Source organism: Octopus bimaculoides, chromosome 14, assembly GCF_046866305.1.
Source record: "Octopus bimaculoides isolate indiv1 chromosome 14, ASM4686630v1, whole genome shotgun sequence".
Classification (NCBI taxonomy): domain Eukaryota; kingdom Metazoa; phylum Mollusca; class Cephalopoda; order Octopoda; family Octopodidae; genus Octopus; species Octopus bimaculoides.
In genome coordinates, this window is record NC_142941.1 from 11,024,557 (window position 1) to 11,047,033 (window position 22,477).

General features: G+C 36.3%; 1 protein-coding gene across 4 annotated transcripts in view; it reads left to right on the top strand.

The window, feature by feature from the left end:
* Window positions 1–523: 523 nt before the first annotated feature.
* The window catches only part of LOC106878800 (uncharacterized), a 31,619-nt gene continuing 9,665 nt past the window's right edge, over window positions 524–22,477 (top strand). The window contains exons 1-3 of one of the 4 annotated variants that reach the window (XM_089362296.1): window positions 524–664; window positions 11,190–11,243; window positions 19,963–20,875. In XM_089362296.1, coding sequence (XP_089218422.1) covers window positions 19,981–20,583 — 603 coding nt within the window. In that variant the 5' untranslated portion in view covers window positions 524–664; window positions 11,190–11,243; window positions 19,963–19,980 and the 3' untranslated portion in view covers window positions 20,584–20,875. Of the gene's footprint in view, window positions 665–10,710; window positions 10,921–11,189; window positions 11,244–19,962; window positions 20,876–22,477 lie in introns of those variants that run through there. The other 3 variants (XM_089362297.1, XR_016244209.1, XR_016244210.1) reach the window with 3 other exon arrangements.

Sequence of the window (22,477 nt, forward strand, 5' to 3'; positions counted from 1 at the left end):
TTATATTGATATACATATATATACGTGTGTTTGGGTGCGTGTGTGTATATACATCTCTATATATAAAGATGATGCGTAGTCTAGACGGCGTTTTTAGATTTCATTATTCTCTTTAACCCGGGCAACGCCGGGTATTTCTGCTAGTATACAATAAGCAAGCGTTGACAGTCTGTTATTTAGAGCATGATAATAGTACTCGACTAATACAAAACATCCCGACGAGATGTTGGGCGTTTTTGTCTTTTATTCTCATAAATAAGATCGGCTTTTTAACAAAGACACACACAAACAGACACACACACACACATACCGATGTGTTTACATAGACACATACATTAACTATATTTATCAACAATCATCCTTGTTGTATTTCGGGATGGTAATTTTGTATTTTTTTAACATAATATAATGCAATATTATATAATGTAGCGTAATATAATGTGTGTGTGTGTGTGTGTGTGTGTGTGTGTGTGTGTGTGTGTGTGTGTGTGTGTGTGTGTGTGTGTGTGTGTGTGAAAGTGTGTATGTGTGCACACATGCGCACCGTTGTATTACTCTGTGAACATTCGGTTGTGAATGTTTTTTATCGTTTCGCCTAAATCTACTCCTGCTAGACGGATAAGTTATTGCAGAGAAGACCTTGAACCCAGCTGACAATATCAAAGCAAGTATTCATTTCGCTACTACTCTCTTAGTAATAATACGAAGTTAAGACTGTCTCTCTGTGTTTATATCTATCTATCTATATATATATATATATATAGACAAAATACACACACACACACACACACACACACACACACACACACACACACACACACACACACACACACACACATATATATATATATATATATATATATATATATATATATATATATATATATATATATATATCTTTGTGGCTTGTGTGTTTTCTGTACTCTGTTTATCATTTTGTCTACGTTTTGTTTGAAACGTCCTGTACCCAGATATACATCTATATATACAGGTAGATGTAGGTATGTACATACATGTACGTATATATGCATATACTCATCTATTATTTGTATTACCATGTCGACCGATTTGTGGTGCCAATATTGCCAGCAATTATAGGCTGTCATTCTTCCTCTCACAGATATTAAGACCACACATCGAGATGTCTCCTGATGTTTGTGAAAGCACTGAGGACCTCCTCAGCAGAGTCAATGAATGTAACTGCTCCCATGACCTGACAGATTGTATTATAGGCAGTATGGATGTAGTATCTCTCTATCCATCCATTGACATTGACTTTGCCGTAGAGAGATGTGTTGAAATTATTTCGGAAAGTGAAGTAACCTTCCGTGAAGTGAACACGAGGGAACTAGGCCTCCTCCTAAAGCTCGTTTATAATAATGAATACTTAGATCACCACGACCTAACTAGATTCTGCCCCACCAGGTCAGGACGAGGTAGACCACATACGATCACATCAGCTGCTAGAAAAACCACCGCAGAGCGTTGGAAGGGATGGAATACACCCACCCACGACCCAGAGGATAATATCCAAACACGAAAAATGGCTGCACATGCTGTAGGTGCAAGTCTGAAGACCACCCTGCAGAACCATATAGTTAAATTCAATGAAAAACTATACATGCAGGTCCAGGGAGCGGCTATTGGTGTCAGTGTGGCCGGAGACGTGGCAAGCCTATTCATGACCTGGTGGGATAAAAAGCTGAAAACAACTCTCGAAGAACACTCAATAACACTCAAACTATACGGGAGATATGTGGATGACATTAACATCGTAGTCAAAACACCATCAAACATTCAGACTGAAGAGAACGAGAAGATCGTGATGGAAAACATCCAGAATATAGCTAATACAATACACCAGAGCATCAAAGTAACAATAGATTACCCAACAAGACACCTAAACATGAGACTCCCAGTACTTGACACAGAACTTTGGCTAGAAACAATTAATGACAAAGTTCAAATCCTCCGCTCACATTATATGAAACCTATATCTTCAAAGTATGTTATCCATAAGAATTCGGCTCTATCACACAGTGTTAAAATCAATATATTAGTAGCCGATTTGGTTAGAATAATGAAAAACATATCCCCCCTGTGCGGTCCATGGGAGGGGCAAAAACATATTCAAGACTTCATGCATCGCATGCAATTTTCGGGATACAGCCAGAAAGATAGAATCCGGGTATACAGAGGAGCTAACAAGAAATTTGAGGAGATTGTTGTCAAAGATACAAATGGAACACAACCTAGATACCGTAACAAACAGTGGAATAGACTACAAAGGATTAGTAACAAAACAAACAAAAAGACCACGTGGTACAATACCGACAAGTTCCAGTGAGTAATGTTTGTGGACGCCACGCCACACGGAGAACTGGCCCGCAGATTTCGAAAAATCCTCAAAAGTACCAAGTTGAGGATAAATGTTATAGAAAAACCAGGGAGATCAATTAGATCAATAATATGTAAAACATATCCCTTCAGAAGAACAAGGTGTGTTGAGGAGAGTTGCATTGTGTGCAAAAATAGTCCTGGTGCCAACTGCAAAGCCAGAAATGTAGTCTACAAAATAAGCTGTATGGATGGTGAGTGTAAAAACAGAAACACCACACACATAGGTGAGACGGCAAGAAGTTTGGCTGAGCGTGTAAACGAACATTGGAGGGACTATAATAATCAAAAACAAACCTCGGTGCTCTACCAGCATGCCAAAGAACAACATGGTGGTGTACTGGACAGAATTAACATAGAAATCCTGTCTAGACACCCCGGTGACGCATCGTTGCGACAAATACAGGAGTCGGTCCTCATAACTGAAACGCAACCAATTTTAAACACCAAATACACGTAGATGAGGGCCTTACAATTGCCCATGGTTGCATGTGTTGTTCACACATATGATGCGGAATATGAACGTAAATAAATTAATTAAAAAGTCTCTATCTGATCTGATATAAACGAAATTGTTACAAACACACATATGGACGCACATACTTACATATAAGCACGAACACATAAGTGCGTGCACACATATGAGCGTGCACACATACGAGCTTGCACACACTCACATGCTCATACCAAACAGTTTCGAAACAACGCCAAAACAACGCCAGATCATATATTCAAAATAAATGGAAGTGGAGAGACAAGTTACTGAAGAGATTGCAAGAGTGCAATGAAATAATTTAACAAAAAACTATATAAAAAAAAAAATTAAAAAAAAACTATATAAATAAATAAAGGACTGAACCAGTGCGTGTGTTTATTACCGGCATAATGCCTCTCCCAAGGTTTAATTGTATTTCTTTCAACACACGTATCCACATCAAGAATCTTGCACACGAAATACACATACGAAATATATATACTCTCTTTTACTCTTTTACATGTTTCAGTCATTTGACTGTGGCACACCCATTGACTTTCATGTCTAAGAGCGAATTAAACAATGAAACATACACTCACACATACATACATAGGTATATATACACACGCATATATACACACGCATATATACATAAATACGCATACATCGCTTTTCTTTATATTTTCATGAATCGTTTATCTTTATATATATTTTGTGTATATATGTTTGTATTTATGCGTGTGCATGTTTGTATATTTGTGTATACGCATGTATGCATAAAGTTAAAGAAATAGAAAAAAATTATGGAAATTGCCAATTTTCATTTTCACTTTGGTGATACTATCTCCAAAGGAATGGCCCTTGTTCTCATTCTATCGGTTCTTTTTGCCGACCTGCAAATGTTACGAGAATGTTTACTCACCAACACCAGTTTTCCAGCGGTGGTGGTGAGGGGGGAATACAGACACAGACAGAAACACACACACACACACATACACACACACACACACACACACACACACACACACACACATCATCTTACCACACAGCAACGCCTGCGCCAATGTATGTGTATATGTGTGTGTGTGTGTGTGTGTGTGTGTGTGTGTGTGTGTGTGTGTATGTATATATGTGTATATCTATAGATATATGTCTATGTATAAATATGTATATATGTATAAATATGTATATATGTATATATATATATATATATATATATATATATATATATATATATATATATATACACACACACACACACACATACATACATACATACATACATTCCTACATTCGAAATAGGGAGTAATTAGCAGTCGACAATTAAGGAGGCTTTGACATTTTGTGATATTTTGTCTCCTACTTTTCTCTCATTATGTGTTTACGTATTTTGCACTCTTGGTGTTCTTCTGTTTTTGATATAATTTGTGTGTGTGTGTGTATATATATATATATATATATATATAGGTTCAAAAAAACACAAAAAACAATAACAAAAAAAACAACAAAGTGAGGACGTGATACGGATAGTGTTATTGGACGCTCGGGAAAGGAAAGAGAGAGTGTATGACGTTTCGGGCGTAGCCCTTCGTCGGAAAGATGGAAAGTTCGGAGAATGGAAAAACGGAAAAAGAGGAAAATGGTACCGATGCCCACGAGGTTACATTGTGAAAAGACCGGAAGAGGAGGTGGTGGGGAAAAAGTTCTTTCTAAGACAGGAGAGTGAAAAAAGGAGATGAATATCTGTGCATGTGTGAGAGTCTGCGAGTGTGTGATAACAGAACGTGTGTGTGCGTATGTATGTGTGTGTGTGTGTGTGCATGGTTTGGTGGTTTATCTGTTAGTGTGTTTGTGTGTGTGTGTGTGTGTGTGTGTGTGTGACGTAGTGGAAGGAATTAGTAGCAGGAATAGTTAGTGGATGCTTATGGACAGTGTTAAGTGGCTGGTCAACAGGCGGTTTTTGAGTAAGTGTGTGTTCGTGTGTGTGTTTGTGTGGGGTTGTAGGTGCTGGGTACGTGTACGTGTGTGTGTGTATTTTGTATGTGCGCGTGTGTGTATGTGTGTGTTTTTGTGCGTGCGTGTGTGTTTGTGTGTATGTGTATGTTGTGTATATGTGCGTTGCTGTGTACGTGTGTGTGCGTGCGTTTGCTATTGTATGTGCGTGTGTTGTTTATGCTCATGTGTGTGTGATTGTATGCGTGTCTGTGTGAGTGTGTAGTGTTGGTGAGAAGTGTGTGTGCGTGTGTGTGTGTATGTGGGGGTGTGCGTGTGTGTGTGTATGTGGGTGTGTGCGTGCGTGTGTATGTGTGTGGATGTGCGTGTGTGTGGGGGATTGTGAGTGTTAGGTACGGGTGTGTGTGTGTTTATGTGTGTCTGTATGTGTGTGTCCGTGTGCGTGTGTGTGCATGTGTATGCGGCTGTGTATGTAGGCGTGCGCGTATATATGGGTGTGTGTGTGTGTGTAGGGCTGTGTAAGGTGTGGGTCTCTACCACTGTGCGTGTGTGTGTGTGTGTATGTATGTGCGTTCGTCTATATGTGTGTGTGAGGGCGCGCATGTATGTTTGTCATGTATGTGGGCGGTATATATGTAAGGTGTGTGGGAGGTGTGTGTGTAGGTGTATGGGAGGTATGTGTGAATGGGGGTAGGTATGGGTTGTCAGGTGTGTGGGAGGTATTTGTGAATGGGGGTATATGTGGGTTATGTGTGCAAGGGTGTGTATGCTTAGGTGTGTGTGTGTGTGTGTGTGGTGTGTTGGGGGATAGGTGTGCTTACATGTGTGTGTATGGGTGCGTGTATTTTTTGTGTGTGGGTATGTGTGCGTGTAGGAAGGGGTGAGATAAATTGTGGAAAAATGTAGTGAGTGTAATAACAAGTGAATAATGGATATAATGTAAAGGGGACGAGGGGGGGGGGGGGGTAAAAAAATTAAAAAATAAAAAACAAAGAAAAGTGTTGCATAGACTTAAAGGGGAGAGTCATAAGGAGGAGGGGGGCTGTGTTGAGTCCGAAGGGGAAAGAAGAATTGAGGTTAAAAATATAGCGTTGCTCCAAGTGGAGTCGCGAGGGAGTGGACCCATGGTGCAGGGCGAGGCCAAAAACGGAGATGTTAGAGGGAGAGTGGTTGGCCAGGTGGAAGTGACGGGCGACGGGGGAGTCCGAACCTAGCCGAACGTCCCTTAGGTGTTCGGTGAAACGGTCGGCCAGCCGGCGGCCCGTCTGCCCCACGTAGAGTTGGTTGCATAGGGTGCATTTGATGCAGTAAATTAGGTTGGAGGAGGTGCAGGTGAAACTGTGTGGAATGTGAAGTGTTTGTAGGTTCGATCCGGTGACAGAGGTAGTGTTGGTGATGAAGGGGCAGGTGTGACAGCGGGATCTGGAGCACGGGAAGGAGCCGGGTGGGGGTGGGGAGGAAGAGGAGAAGGTACTGCGGACCAGTAGATCGCGTAGGTTGCGGGCGCGTTTGAAAGAGGATAGGGGTGGGTGGTGGGATCGAACTGGAGGCGACGGAAGGCCCGTAGTATCCTCCGACGAAGGGGTAGGGTGGCAGGGTGGAAACGGAGTGGGAAGGGGGTACGGTTAGGGGATTGGTGTGGGTGATTGGTGCGGTCGATTCGACGAGCGCGGGCGAGGGCGGATTGCACAAGGTGAGAGGGGTATCCTCGATGCATTAACAGACGAGCAAGATACTGGGACTGGGTCTCGAAATCCTGGTCCAGGCTGCACAAACGTCGGAGGCGGAGGAACTGGGAGTAGGGGATGGCCTGTTTGGTGTGGAATGGGTGTGAGGAGGAGAAGTTGAGGTAGAGGTGGGAGTCGGTGGGTTTGAAGAAGGCGGAGGTGGAGGTAGTTAGAGAGTTGGAGGGGGGTTGATGGAAAGAGAGATGTCGAGGAAGTTAACAGAGGTGTCAGAGATGGTAGAAGTAAAGTCAAGAGCAGGGTAGAAGTTAGAGAGGAAGGAGATGAAAAGGAAGAGCTATTCGCGGGAGAGGGAAGTGGCTCCTATACAGTCATCTATGTAGCGGCCGTATATATATATATATATATATATATATTGAAAAAAAAGTCGTCAGAATTTTGGAATAACTTCTTTCATTTATTTTATACATATACTAGCGCTTTCGTTCATCTTTCGAACTTGTCAAATATAACTGAAAATACAGAGATTTAGCTTATTTATATAAAAACAGGTGTTTTGGGGGGTTTTGTTTATAACAGAACATTGTTTTGTTGTTTTGTTTTGGGGTGAGGCTTTGGAGATAATGGAAGATGTATAAGCAGATAGATAGATAGCTAGGCAGATAGAGAGATAGATAGATAGACTGATAGTCAGACAGATAGAGAGGTGGATGTGGTAAAAGAGAGAGAGAAGGGCCATTGTATTGAAATTGTCTTTTTAAGGGGTGTCAAAAAAAAAGTTAAAAGCTTGTTTACTACTTACTGACAGTTTTTAGGGATTGTTGAAGAAAGAAGAAGAAAGAAAAAATAGAGAATAATGAATAGAAAATGTAAAGAAAACAAAAAATGTCTTCCTGTTTTTTCTTTTGCTTTTAGTTCTTTCATTTTATATTCTTTGTCCTTTCTTTTTATAGACTTTGGGTCCCTTTTAGAATATATTCCTGTCATACATTCATTTATTTATTTATTTTTAAGGTGTAGTTCTGCATGAGAGTATATTAGTATAATCTTTGTAAATTTGAAAAATCGAATTAGTAAAATCAATTTAGTAAAAATAACTATATATATCATGTCAAACATATATACATATATATACATACAAAACGTATTCCTTGTTTTCCTTTTTTCTCTTTCAAACATTTAACTTTGGGGAAAATTTTTTTATGAAGAGTAGTTCCATTGCCTTTCGGTATTGTGGATCGTCCCGTGTAAAAGGGAAAGATTTTGAACTTTCCGTCTCCGCATATTTCCAGATGTTTACTTAATGGAATCATCCTTAGTTCTTCTTGTCGGATATGTTGTCTGTGAATTCTTGCACGTTGACGAAGTGAGTTATTCGTTTCGCGAACGTAATTTTCTTTACAGTTTGGACAGGTGATGCAGTATATGAGATTTTGTGTTTTGCAGTTCATATCTGCATTTATTTTAACAATAGATCCGTTCTTGAATTTTATGTGGGAACCTATTTCTATGTATTTGTAGTTGTTGGTATTGTTACACGTTCCACATCTCCTATCACCACATTCTTTTACAATGAATTCTGGTTTAGTCTCTGATCTGAATTCTGCCCTTGTCAGGTCTTTTTTAAGGTTTTTTGGTTGGCGTCTGCTATTCCGTAAGGTGTTTTTTTCAATCAGAGTTTTCATCTTAGGGCTTTGAAGGAGTATAGGCAGGTTCGATTTTATGACGTGGAATATGCTAGTTATTCCAGGACTGTATGTGTTAATGAACGGAATCGTGTTTTCATTAACTTTTTCCTTTGGTGTCCGTAGTTGGGTGATATTCAGTTCCATCGCCTTTTTAATTCCTTCATTAATTAGGCCTAAGGGGTATTTTTGTATAGTAAGGAAGCCTTTCAGTTCGTTGAGCCTGGTTTCACGCGTTTTAGGGTCACTTACTATAGCACAGATGCGTCTAGCCATGCTGTTTGGGATGTTTCTTTTGATGTGTGATGGGTGACAAGAATAGAAGTTTAAATATTGGTGTGTATCGGTTTTTTTGTAAAATATGTCTGTTGTGACGGTGCAGTTTTGTATTTTTATGTGGATATCCAGGAATGGTAGTTCATTGCAACTGGATTCTGTTGTGAATTTGATGGAAGGGTGAAGTGCGTTTAGTATATTGTTAAATACATTTAGATCTTCAGTCGATTTTTCCCCAAAAATGAAACAATCATCCAGGAAGCGTTTCCATTTCTTAATGATATGTTGTTTGTATTCTTGGTCAAAGGTTTTATGCATACATACACACATGCATACATATATGCATACATACATACATATATACATACATACATACACACGTACATGCATACATACACACGTACATGCATACATACATACATAAACACATACTGAGAGACAAGTACGAGACAAAATATCACAAAATGTCAAACCCCTCCTCAACTGGTGACTGCTAATTATTCCCTATTATTCGAATGTATGCATGTATGTATAAGGTATCTGTATTGGAAGTAACCAGCGTAGACATGCGGTCGAGAAATATGCCAGAAATAACAGCTGTCTCTTTCGTCTAAAACTTCTTCAAGGCTGTGCCCCAGCATGGCCGCAGTTAAATGACTGAAAGAAGTAAAAGATAAGAAAGAGAAGGTACATAGTGTACTGCTCTGTGATAGTAAGATCAACAAAAAAAAAGTACTCCCTCTAGTGGGGAGTAAATAAATTTGCCGTGAGGAAGAAATGAAGGCTAACGTTTATGATAATGCTTTTTGTCATTCTTTCTTTAAATAAATCCCTTGCTTAAAAAGACAAAATCTATGTTGGATTAAGTCGAAGGCGTGGCTGTGTAGTAAGAAGCTTGCTTCTCAACCACATGGTTCCAGGGTTCAGTCCCACAGCATGGCGCCTTGGGCAAATGTCTTCTACTGGGCTCCAATCTGATTTGGCAGAGTTTCTACAGCTGGATGCCCTTCCTAGCGCCAACCACTCCGAGAGTGTAGTGGGTGCTTTTACGTACCACCGGTACAAGGGCCAGTCAGGCGGTTCTGGCAACAACTGTGCTCAAAAAGTGATTTTTTTTTTGTGCTACCTGCACAGGAGCTAGACCGGCGGCACTGGCAACGACCACGCTCGAATGTTGTTTTTCACGTGCCACCGGTACATGTGCCGGTAAAGTGACGCTGGCAACGATCTTGCTCGAATGGAGCTTTTTACGTACCACCGGCACAGGAGCCAATCCGTGGCCCTGGCAACGATCACGCTCGGATGTGCTTTTAACAATCCACTGGCACAAGTGCCAATCAGGCAGTACTGTCATCGGCCACGTCATTGATTTTGATTTGATTTCACTTGCCTCAATAGATCTTCACAAGCAATATATATATATATATATATATATATATATATATATATATATATATATATATATATATATATATATATATATATATATATAAGGTTGAGGAGGGTATTGAATTTAACCAAACCCAAGAGGATACAGGTAATACCGAGTAAGTCCTGTATACCGACTGGTTTGCCCCAGTCGTTGTATGAACAGGATTGAGTATTATAAGTCGTGTATTAGCGTGTGTATATGTAAATATATAAAAATAAAAAGATAAAGAGAGCAATGGTAAGGTTGAAGAAGTATTTTATGGATAGAGTCTTACATCTGTTTCTGGGAAGATCCAGTACTTCCCTTCATCGGAGACAGAAAAAAATTAGATTACTTTATTTTATATATATATATATATATATATATATATATATATATATATATATATATGTTGCTTGTCCAACCTTACCATTGCTCTCTTTATCTTTTTATTTTTATATATTTACATTATTTCTAATATATATATATATATATATATATATATATATATATATATATATATATATATATATTAGAAATAATGAATTTCTAAATCTCTCAGAGAGACTTAAGCAGTAGTGATGCGATAAAGTAGTTGTATACTGCCAACTTAACGTGACAGTCCCAATAAGGAAATATACTACTGCTGTTTAGCCATAGGAAGCCGGACTGCTTCCTATTAGGCCTTGACGCATTTCCCGTGCTCTTATATATATATATATATATATATATATATATATATATATATATATATATATATATATATATATATATATATATATGTATATATATATATATGTATATATATACGACTGGCTTCTTTCTGTTTCCGTCTACAATTTTCATTCAAAAGGCTTAGGTTGACCTGAAGCTTTAGTAGAAGACACTTGCCCAAGATGCCACGTAGTGGGATTGAATCCTGAACTATATTGTTGGGAAGCAAGCTTCTAACCGCATGACCACGCCTTCGTCAAAATTTTAACAACGCATTACAAGTGACGTTGTTTTGGAGTCATCTGTTCCCACATAACCTGTTAGGTGAGTCAAGCATTTATTGTCAAGATTGTCAAATATACTCAATAACACGACTTTGTTTTTTTTTTTAAACAAAGGCATACATGCACACATCAATTTGTTTACATAAACACATACATCAAATATATAATATGTATATATATATACGTGAGTGTAAGTGTGAATGTGAGTTTGCATGTGTATAGAGGTACGTATGCATACCGTTGTATTACTCTATGAACATTCAGTTGTGAATGTTTTTATATCGTTTCACCTTAATCTATTCTTGCTAGTCGGAGAAGCTATTCCGGAGAAGACTTTGCACCTAGCTGATAGCATTTAAACAAGTAAGTGTTGTTACAATTACTACTGTCTTACTAATAATAAGAAGCTACGGCTGACTTTCTGTGGTACTATGTGTGTGTGTATGTGTGTGTGAGAGAGAGAGAGAGAGAGTTTTGGGGAGTATATTATACAGGCGGATACCGTGGCTGCTTTTAATTATGTTCCAGGTTACAGCTTTTTAACTTGTATACCTATTATTAGTCTTTAACCTGTATGCCTATTATTAGTCTTTAACTTGTATGTCTATTATTAGTCACTCACTCTGAGTGACAATTATTGGTCACTTACAATTATTATCACATTCATGCTGTAATTCCGATGGGTAATTCCGTGTTCGAGGAGGCTCGTGGCTTAGTGGTTAGGGTGTCAGCACCATGATCGTAAGACTGTGGTTTCAATTCCTAGACCGGGCGACGCGTTGTGTTCTTGAGCAAAACACTTCATTTCACGTTGCTCTAGTCCACTCAGCTGGCAAAAATGAGTAACGCTGCGATGGACTGGCGTCCTGTCCAGCTGGGGAACACATACGCCATTGAAACCGGGAAACCTGGACCATGAGCCTGGCTAGGCTTTAAAAGGGTGCATTTATTTATTATTTTAATTCCGTGTTCATTTCTCTGAATGGTAGTATTATCTGGAGTGTATATATATATATATATATATATATATATATATATATATATATATATATATATATATATATATATATATATATATATACATATATATATATATATATATATATATATGTATATGTATATGTATATATATATATATATATATATATATATATATATATATATATATATATATATATATATATATATATATATATATATATATATATATATATATATATATATATATATATATATATATATATATATATATATATATATATATATATATATATATATATATATATAAGCGTGGCTCAGTGGTTAGAGCGTCGAGCTTACGACCGTGGGATTGGGAGTTCGAATCACGGATCGGGTTGCGTGTTGTGTTCTTGAGCAAGACACTTTATTTCACGTTGCTCTAGTTTCACTCAGCTGTAGAAATGAGTTGCGACGTCACTGGTGCCAAGCTGTATCGGCCCCTTTGCCTTTCCCTTGTATAACATCGGTGGCATGGAGATGGGAGGCTGGTATGCATGGGCGACTGCTGGTCTTCCATAAACAACCTTGCCCGGACTTGTGCCTGGGAGGGTAACTTCCTAGGTGCAATACCATGGTCATTCGTGACCGAAGGAGGTTTCCGATATATAAGCAATAATTATAACGATATAGAATATGGAAACTTGTTCATCCTCGAAATCTATTTCCTCTTATTTTACAATTTCATACAGCATATTTCTATCGTTGTTGCGACCTACACGTGTTTCCACTTCACCGGGTGTGAGCAGTTTCTTCGGGATCTGTCCAGTTGGCTAGTTTCGAAGCGAACTGAATACAGTTAGTTGTTTCTTAGTTAGGGTTCTGAGGGGAGGTGGTTATTTTGAAACTGAAATCTGATCTGTGTGTAATATGCATTTATTCATGTTGAATGGTGTGAATATACGGGGACGATATAAAGTTGTTTGCCCAATTCTAATGTTTATCTTTAACCACTGAGTTTTACATATATGTTCTTTTAGGACTGCTATCGGGCGGGTTTTAAGTTAGTATATAGCTTCTAAGCATCTGACCCCAAATGGAGAGATCTACAAACAGATCTCTGTCTTGTTTTGGAGAATTTGTTGCAGTTGCTTGCTCCAGAGTCATATCCCAATAATGAGAAAGAAAAAAAATCATGTAAAACAAAAATTGCCGAAAACAATTGCAGTAATGAAAACAAAGGAATCCAAAATTTCAGGAGTGCGGATTCGGATTCGGCCTGGAATGTTTTTTTAATTTACTCTTGGAGTTGGCCTTTAGATTATAAAAATTGTTCTCGTACAAAAAAAAAAATTGTCGCAAAAAGTCACGTAAAAAAATAACCAAAGCCTATCACAGTAATGAAAACTTGGGAATCCAAAATTTCAAGATTGAGGGTCCGGATTTGACCTGGAATGTTTTTAATTTAGTCATGGAGCCAGACTGATTCCAAAATAGTATGATGTGTTGGGCTACGGCCTCTAAGAATAAAGTTGAAAAAGTGTGACACACTGATACACTGACATTCACATTATATTATATTATATTATATTATATTATATTATATTATATTATATTATATTATATTATATTATATTATATTATATTATATTATATTATATTATATTATATTATATTATATTATATTATATTATATTATATTATATTATATTATATTATATTATATTATATTATATTATATTATATTATATTATATTATATTATATTATATTATATTATATTATATTATATTATATTATATTATATTATATTATATTATATTATATTATATTATATTATATTATATTATATTATATTATATTATATTATATTATATTATATTATATTATATTATATTATATTATATTATATTATATTATATTATATTATATTATATTATATTATATTATATTATATTATATTATATTATGTCAAGGCGGTGAGCTGGCACAATTGTTAGCAGGCCGAGCGAATTGCTTAGCAGTATTTCATCTGCCATTAGGTTTTGAGTTCGAATTCCACCAAGGCCAACTTTACTTTTCATCCTTTCGGGGTCGATAAAATTAGCATCAGTCACGTACTGGGGTCGATGTAATTGATTTAATCTCTTTCCACAAAATTTGAGGCCATGTGCTTCCAGTAGAAAGGATCTATTAAAGATGAAAAAGTGCGACACACTGACATTCGCATTTATTATATAAGATGTGTTTAATCTTGAGCAAACTTTATTTCAATTAAAGTGTATTTTATATATATATGTATTTATATATATATGTGTGTGTATTTTATATGCGTGTATGTGCATATATATATATATATATATGTATGTGCGTGCATAGATGTATTAAAGAAAGCAAAAATGATAAAAGTAAAAGGCTAAATGTGTGTGTAAAAGAAGTGAGCGTTCAGTATGTTGGTTCAGTTCTCAGTATTTTGACCACAGGAATTTCTGTCAAAGAGACACAGTTAAACAAAATCGTACATCATCTCCCTCCTTCTCTCACATACCCACTCTTTCTCTCTTTTACTATTACTCCTACTGCCACCATCAACACTACTTAATTAAACATCATCAACACTCCCTAAATTATTTTGTCTCCCTTTCTCTCCCTCTATTTTTCTTTCTTTATCTCTCTCTCTCTCTCTCTCTCTCTCTCTCTCTCTCTCTCTCTCTCTCTCTCTCACACACACACATACACACACTCTCTCTCTCTCTCTTTGTCTTTGCCATCGCCCTTACTGTCTCTATGCCTACTATTATTCTCACCCAAGCAAGAAGAACAGTAGGAGTGTCATTGAATAGTGAGAGAGGGGTGATCAAAGTGTGACACACTGACACACAAAAATTCGTTTTCGCATTTATTATATTATATTATATATACATGTGGGTGTATTTATATATATATACACACATACATATATGTATATATATATATATATATATATATATATATATATATATATATATATATATATATATATATATATATATGTATATATATATGTAAAATTTATTAATGAGGGTAGAAATTGATATTAATCAATTAAAACCAGTGGTCTAGCATATTAAAAAATCCGAAGATTAAAATTATATTACATACAAAAATAAGAGGAATGACCAGCAAATGTAGATTCCTAAATGCTAGAAATAGATGCCGAATCATCTAACCACGAAAAAAAAGTCTGTTGTGTCGCTAAATTTTCTACTGAGAACATATTTTTTTCGTGGTTAGATGATTCGGCATCTATTTCTAGTATTTAGGAATCCACATTTGCTGGTCATTCCTCTTGTTTTTGTATGTATATATATATATATATATGTATGTATGTATGTATGTATGTATATGTATATATACATATATATATATATATATATATATATATATATATATATATATATATATATATATATATATATATATATATATATATATATATATATATATATATATATATATATGCAAACATTGTTATTTTTAGCAGGATGAGTAACCATATACAGGCACCTCCAACAGATCCAGGCTTGTTTGAGTACTGTATTGTCATTTAAATGTTAGTTGATTCTTTACAATTGAGTTAAGTTAAATACGTGACATGCTTTATATAACCTATGAGTGATATATTTAATGCAAAGATTGCCAAATATAGTTAATAACACGGGCTAAATATTTTATGTGGAAATATGTATTTCAATTTAGTTGAGTATGTGACGCCTCCTCACTTGAATGAAACAATAAATTAGGCCGTCATCATCGTATTTGAGGTTTTGTAGGCCACATTTTTAACATTTTTTCTCCGCATCCCAAAAAGGGATGCAAAATATCGGCTTACATCTGACATAACTTGGTTTACTGATGTATGGATGCATGCATGTATGTATGTATGCATGTATGTCTGGAAATACATATATATATATATATATATATATATATATATACATATATATATACATATATATTTAATACTCTATATTTAATACTCTATATTTAATACTCAATATTTCATATATTCAATAAGACATTCAATACTTCATTTCATTTTACTATTTATATTATATATTCCATATTCTCTATCCCACATTAATTTTATAAGAATATAAATAAAACATAAATAACAGACAGAATTGGAACTCTTTTAAATAATATATTCCTCTATACACTATCATATAAACCCCTTTTCATATTTTTTATTTTTTATTTTTCTTCACACACACACACATACATATATATATATATATATATATATATATGTGTGTGTGTGTGTGTGTGTGTGTGTGTGTGTGTATGTGTGTATGTATGTATGTATAATGTAGACTGATATACAGGGATCCTGGACGGACGGACAGCGAGAATTTCGCGCTTATTAGTATCATATTTGCTGTAGCCCTTCCCTTATACCAAAATAAAATTATGTACATAACAATTCCAATCAGTTAAGATGAGAAGCCATGAGAGCCAGTACCTAGTATTATCATTGTTGTTGTTGTTGTTATTGTTGTATTAAAATTCACAGCTTATTTTGCTGGGTATGATGGAAAGTGTCAGTTGACCACAGCCAGCTGACTAAGGTGACCCTTGTTTACTGGTCATGCTTCAAGAACCCTGCGAAGAATTCTTGCAGTTCCAAGCAATGATGATTTTTGTAGGTGTTCTTCCTTCAAACTTGCATCGATCTTTTTCAGCCATGCTGGTAGCTGATTGCTGGTACTTCCAAGTGCACCAATTATTCTAGGTATCATGTCTACTCTCTTTATTGACCACAACCTATGTATTTCTCAACTTAAATCGTCATAGTTGTTCATTTTTTCTTCTTTCACATTGATCCTGTTTTCACCAGGGCATGTTATGTCGATTATCATTCATGTTCTTTACTTTTTATTCACCACAGCAATGTCCAGTTTCCGATGTCTGGTCAGGTGATCACACTGGATCATTGCATCCCACAGATTTTGCAATTCTCATTTTCAGGGGTTTGCTCACATCACGTCTTTGCGCTATTTAAGCCGGGATTTATACAGAGTTCCCAATGGATCATTCTTGCCACATTGTCATGGCGTCTTTTGTATTCGTGTTGTGCCAGTTTCGGGCATTTGCTAACGATGTGCCATTCTGTTTCACCCCTCTGTTGTCTGTTCTGCACAAGTAAATAGTTATCGAAGGGGCTCATGGATAAAAAATGGTTGAGAATTCCTGGTTTATGAGATAAGAGATTGGTTGGCTCCCCGTCGGTTCCGACGACGAGGGTTCCAGTTGATCCGATCAACGGAAAAGCTTGCTCGTGAAATTAACGTGCCAAGTGGCTGAGCACTCCACAGACACGTGTACCCTTAACGTAGTTCTCAGGGAGATTCAGCGTAACACAGAGTGTGACAAAGCTGGCCCTTTGAAATACAGGTACAACAGAAACAGGAAGTAAGAGTGAGAGAAAGTTGTGGTGAAAGAATACAGCAGGGTTCGCCACCATCCCCTGTCGGAGCCGCGTGGAGCTTTATGTGTTTTCGCTCAATAAACACTTACAACGCCCGGTCTGGGAATCGAAACCGCGATCCTATGACTGCGAGTCCGCTGCCCTAACCACTGGGCCATTGCGCCTCCACAGATAAGAGAAGTATCATAGCTCATTGGGTTATGTATTCGTCATCTCCCTGCGCAGGCGCGTTTGTGCGTATGTCTGTGGGTAGTTGTCCGTGCGTATCGCGTTGTACAAATAAAAAGGGACTTAATTATTATTCCGGCTGCTGTTGTTATGCATGTATTATATATTTATAGCCGAAGTAATCAGTGGAAAGATTAAGGAATTTGGGCCATGTAGATATATACGCAAAGATCTTATACATATACGTACATATATACACACTCACACGTGCATATATATTTATAAATGCGCATACATATGTGTGTGTATGTATACACACACACACACACACACATATGTGTGTGTGAATGTATATACATGTATACACACACATACGTATATTTACACAGACATACATGCATACATAGACACACATACACATATGTATATAAACACGGACGTACAAATACATACACACAGCACACACACACGTATAAATATACACATTAACACGGACGCACATACATACAGACACGCACAAGCACACATATATACACATGCATACATAGACATACCCACTTACTATTATGTAAATATGTAGCTATATACACACATGTTCATACATACATAGACATACATATGTGCATATATATATATATATATATATATATATATATATATATATATATATATATATATATATATATATATACAGACATGCAGGAAATAAATAGACACCTTTAATTTTCAAAATCTTTTATTTGATATTAATTGGTTGGAGGAGAGATTTTCTTCTAGCTGCTCGTCCATAATACCCAAGCTTATGTAGATATGTAACACACGTTTTTGGATTAACTTCTAGCTGTTTTGCAATGTCAGAAGCCTTTGAACGGAGTTCGTTTTACACAATTCTCTTCAAACAGCGAAGCTTCCTTTCCGAGGGCCCAGGTTGGCCGGGACGAGAATCTACTTGATTCTTTACCTTGGCTTTTGAATTGCACTATAATTCTATTAACAGTAGCAAGAGGCATTTGAAGATTTTCGGCAATTTTTGGCTGGCTAAGACCAGCCTAAGATTGCCCAACAATACGACCTCTTTGAAAATCTGACAGTTCTGCTGAATTCTTTGTTCGTGGCATGGTTACTCGTTGAAAATGTTTAATATAATGGCACCTGGAATGAAAAAGAATAATTTCATTGTAAATTCTATACCGCTGAAAACATATTAAGATGCTTAGATCAGAATTTTTGAAAATTAAAGGTGTCTATTTACTTCCTGCATGACACAATATCGGTGAAGAAATTTGAGAAATTTGAAAAGGAAATATGAAACTGGTTATTTCTCCAAAAACAATGTCACTACACACAAAATTTTATAACATTTTCCTAACCTGACGATTTAAATATATTCTTTAACCATATAATACAAGTCTTCTGTGGTTTTTTCATTCCATTTTGCTTTTTATACATCCAACCACGTGGTTTCACATACCAACTCTCTCACCTACATATATATATATTCTTTTCAAATTTCTCAAATTTCTTTACTGATATTGTGTCATCTCACCCTATGGTGTGATGTAGAAGAGTTCCAAGGAGTGGAGGTAATCAGGAATTTTTCGGTATAAGGGAGATAATCGAAAATGTTGGAAGTTTTGCTTTATATTTTTCAATGAGCTAAGTTTCCTTATTTAAAAATACTAGAAAGTTAAGTTTTGGCTTATATTTTACAATGAAGTAGGTTTCCTTATTTAATCTAACATATGTTGGTGTTATATATATATATAAGGTCGTCAAGTATGAAATTTGTAGAAAAGAAAAAGTTTGCTAATGTTTAATAAATGCAAGGAATAGTTTTATTCATCAAAGTATGCACCTATATTGTCAATACACTTTTGCCATTTCAGCAGTACCTTGTCCAGTCCGGAATTGTAAAAGCCTGGCAATCTAGAGTCAATAAAATCTTGGAAGACCTGTTTTACAGCATCGTCGTTTTATATCCCTACTTCTCAATGTAGTTACTGTTTCTCTCAATAGCAATGTTCCACCTTCGAATGAGAGCATGTATCCCTGCCCCATAAAATTCTGTTGACTGTTCTTTGAGCCACTTCTTCACTACAGTCTTCACTTCCTCGTCACGGGAATAATGTTTGCCTCTAAAACCCGCTTTCTTTATTCCCTCTCCCTCTCCCTCTCTCTCTCTTTCTCTTTCTCTCTCTCTCTCTCTCTCTCTCTCTCTCTCTCTCTCTCTCTGATGCCAGTCTATGAACCCTCTTCTCTTCTTTATTGTCAAATATATCTGTTTGCTACAGTTCTATATTTAAGAGATAAAGAATTATTTACATTATTTACATTATTTACATTCAACAACAAACAAGATGAGGACAAATATCCGTCAAATGTAAATAATGTAAATAATGTAAATATCAGTTTGCTTTTGTTGCTTTTGTTGTTATAATTACTTAAGCAAGTCACTTAACTTTTTTTTATTTATCTATGTTTTTTTTACCAGAGAATTTTTTTTTTAAAAATGGCATCTACACTTGGGAAATTAATTTGTTGTTGCGAAACTGATGAAGAAATTATTCCATACAATGACAAAGACGCCGCAAAGGTGGTAGTTTATTGCTCGAAAGTGATAAAGAAGGAGAAGTCGAAGAAAAATAAAGAGAAGCATAAAAAGAAGCATAAAAAGAAACATAAAAAGAAACATAAAAAGAAAAAGAAGAAAAGCGATGATGATGATAGTGAAAGTAGCAGCGATGGAAGCAGTAGTGATGAAAGCAGTAGCGATGAAAGCAGTAGCGATGAAAGTGAGGAGGAGGAGGAGGAGGAGGAGGAGGAGGAGGAGGAGGAGGAGGAGGAGGAGGAAGAGGAGGAAGAGGAGGAAGAGAAAGAGGAAGAAGAGAAAGAGGAGGAAGTGGAAGAGAAAGAGGAGGAGGAGGAGGAAGAGAAAGAGGAGGAGGAAGTGGAAGAGAAAGAGGAGGAGGAAGAGAAAGAGGAAGAGGAGGAGGAAGAGAAAGAGGAAGAGGAGGAGGAAGAGAAAGAGGAAGAGGAGGAGGAAGAGAAAGAGGAAGAGGAAGAGGAAGAGGAAGAGGAAGAAGAAGAGGAGGAGGCGGAGGAGGAGGATTAAAGTGCTGATACTGATTTGGCTAAAATTACTAAAACCTGGAATATAGAATCACTATATGCCTGGTTTGTATTTGGTTTGTGATTTGTGATAATGTCACAAACAAACGATTAGTTAATTGGTTACATAGTTGACCAATTAACAAATAAATGACCAAGGACTGAAATGGGACCAGTGCGTGTATTTATCATTGGCTTAATGACCCATCCGAGATATAACAAAATACAATGACTAACCACCTGATAAATACTATTTTCTCAGTGAAATTATTGTAATAAAAAATTTAGAATTACAATTCTTTTATTTATTTTTACTGGTTTCATTCAAAAGACAAGGGGCCATCCGGACCAAAATCTCGAAAGAATTATGAGAGATATATCAACAACAAAACGTAAATTGGCCTTCGTCTTCTTTTATTGATCTCTATTTATCGAATGACTACGTTCGCCTTAGTGAGTTACACTTCTATAGAGACGTAAATGCCACAGAGGAACTCTCCTTTTGTTCGCAAACTCATACACACATGTATGTATGTATGTATGTACAAAGTACGAGAGGTGATATTTGACGACATTTAATTATCCGTATATTAAGTTGTTTTTTTTTTTAATTTCTTTCGAATCCCTTATAGCAAATTAAATGTTATCACGAGAAATGTACAGACGTACGAAAATAAAAATAATAATGGTTTATTTTATTTGCTGCCAAGGATGAGAGGAGAAAAGCATAAAGTATTAAAGCTTATCCTCTTACACTTTTACTTGTTTCAGTTATTTGACTGCGGCCATGCTGGAGCACGGTCTTTAGTCGAGCAAATCGACCGCAGGACTTATTCTTTGTAAGCCTAGTACTTATTCTGTCGATCTCTTTTGCCGAACCGCTAAGTTACGGGGACGTAAACACACCAGCATCAGTTGTCAAGCAATGCTAAGGAGACAAACACAGATACACAAACACACACACACATATATACATATATACATATATACGACGGGCTTCTTTCAGTTTCCGCCTACCAAATCCACTCACAAGGCTTTGGTCGGCCCGAGACTATAGTAGAAGACACTTGCCCATGGTGCCACGCTGTGGCACTGAACCCAGAACCATGTGGTTGGTAAGCAAGCTACTTACCACACAGCCACTCCTGCGCCTATATACAATGAAAGGATAAAATAAATATATAGAAGATATATATATGGTATAAAATATAACAAAGAAGATCTACTGAGTATACATCCGTTTAAAAAAGATGATGGCGATGTTATTCTGATATTTCAGGACCTTGAGGGATAATTGCAGAACTACACGAACCAAGATCTCCTTGAACAACGTGGCAAAGTGTCCTCTCCAATTCCTGATCTCCGAATCACATCTTCGAACTGAGCGTGATACCATCCATTCTTGCCATTTTTGAAGCTTACAAACATTCTAAACTTTCAGACACCATAAAGACACTGCAACAAATAAATAAATAAATAAATAATAATAATAATAATAATAATAATAATAATAATAATAATAATAATAATAATAATAATAGGGCGAGGACTTACAAATATATATAACACAGACAATTGCACTACGGGGCACTGCACACATCCTACACAAAACACTTTCAATACAGTAACCATAAGAGCATCACAGCAAACCACAGCACATACCCAAGGCACACAGAGCTGCGCTCGGTAGTGAAGTGAAAGCACGTTATAAAAATAAAACTACTAAATAATAATAATAATAATAATAATAATAATAATAATAATAATAATAATAATGAATAATAATGAATAATATTAATACGCCAACTTTTTGTTTTTGTACGTACGTACCTGTGGTGTGTGTCACGCTTCAAAGGAAGAGGTAAAAAAGGAGAAGAGAGAGGTACAAAGAAAAAAAG